At 66.7% G+C, this 1,523-nt stretch overlaps 1 protein-coding gene across 1 annotated transcript; it reads right to left on the reverse strand.

The window, feature by feature from the left end:
• Positions 1–507: 507 nt before the first annotated feature.
• Positions 508–1,520, reverse strand: LOC113942466 (histone-lysine N-methyltransferase SUV39H1-like; the record flags this gene model as incomplete). Its single annotated transcript, XM_027633594.1, has 2 exons — positions 508–669; positions 1,389–1,520. Coding segments are annotated over 2 exons (294 nt in total), but the record flags the coding sequence as incomplete, so codon positions are not given.
• Between the last annotated feature and the right edge of the window lie 3 nt (positions 1,521–1,523).

Genomic DNA, 1,523 nt, shown 5'->3' on the forward strand with positions numbered 1-1,523 from the left:
CCAGGTGTGCCCAGGTGTGCCCATGTGTGCCCAGGTGTGTGATAGCTGTACCCAGGTGTGCCCAGGTGTGCCCAGGTGTGTGATAGCTGTACCCAGGTGTACCCAGGTGTGCCCAGGTGTGCCCAGGTGTGTGATAGCTGTGCCCAGGTGTGTACCATGCATGTTGTAGTCAAAGCTGAGCTCCTCCCTGGCACAGATGGGGCGGGGCTGGGGTGGGGGGGGTGTGCCCAGGTGTGTGATAGCTGTGCCCAGGTGTGCCCAGGTGTACCCAGGTGTGCCCAGGTGTGCCCAGGTGTGTGATAGCTGTACCCAGGTGTGTACCGTGCATGTTGTAGTCGAAGGTGAGCTCCTCCCCGGCGCGGATGGGGCGGGGCTGGGGTGGGTGTGAGTGTTGATGGGTGTGTCCCAGGTGTACCCAGGTGTGCCCAGGTGTGTGTGGGTATGTCCCAGGTGTGCCCAGGTGTGCCCAGGTGTACCCAGGTGTGCCCAGGTGTGTGATAGCTGTACCCAGGTGTGCCCAGGTGTGCCCAGGTGTGTACCGTGCATGTTGTAGTCGAAGGTGAGCTCCTCCCCGGCGCGGATGGGCCGCGTGGCGAACAGGGCGATGCGGGGCAGCCGCTGGTCCAGGTTCTCGATGAACACGTTGTAAACCTGCAGGTTGGGGTCGCACTGGCCCCGCCCCCGGCAGGTGAGGGGGGGGCGTGGCCACAGGTGGAGGGGGTGTGGCCGCTTCAAGCCCCACCCCACCCCCCTTGTGTGAATTTGAGCCCCAGGGAGGTCCCGCCCTCGACACCTGAGAAGGCAGGTGGGGGGGGGGGGGGCCCCGCCCCCCCGGCAGGTGAAGCCCCTCCCCCTGTACAGATGAAGCCCCCAGGCCCCTCAGACAGGTAAAGCCCTGTCCCTATCCAGGTGTATCCCTGCCCCCACACAGGTGTGCCCCGCCCTGCACAGGTGAGGCTGTGTCCCCGCACAGGTGTGCCCTGCCCTGCACAGGTGTGCCCCGCCCTGCACAGGTGAGGCTGTGTCCCCACACAGGTGTGCCCTGCCCTGCACAGGTGAGGTTGTGTCCCCGCACAGGTGTGCCCCACCCTGCACAGATGTGTCCCCGCCCCCATACAGGTGTGTCCCTGCCACCAGCCAGGTGTGCCCCTCCCACACAGGTGTGTCCCTGCCCCATACAGGTGTGTCCCCACCCCCAGCCAGGTGTGCCCCACCCCCATCCAGGTGTGCCCCTCCCACACAGGTGAGGCCTTGTCCCCACACAGGTGTGCCCCACCCCCAGCCAGGTGTGCCCCTCCCACACAGGTGAGGCCTTGTCCCCACACAGGTGTGCCCCGCCCCCAGCCAGGTGAGCCCCGCCCCCAGCCAGGTGCGCCGGCGTCACTCACGCTGTGGTTGACGAAGTGGGAGATGTTCCCGTAGTGGGCGGCGTCCACGGTGTAAACGTCCTCCACGTAGTCCAGGTCGAACAGGTACGTGGCACCCTGGCGGTCGTACACCTGCCCCCGGCGCTCCGCCTCCTC

The sequence above is a fragment of the Corapipo altera genome, unplaced genomic scaffold, assembly GCF_003945725.1.
Source record: "Corapipo altera isolate COAL_440 unplaced genomic scaffold, ASM394572v1 59205, whole genome shotgun sequence".
Taxonomy (NCBI): Eukaryota; Metazoa; Chordata; class Aves; order Passeriformes; family Pipridae; genus Corapipo; species Corapipo altera.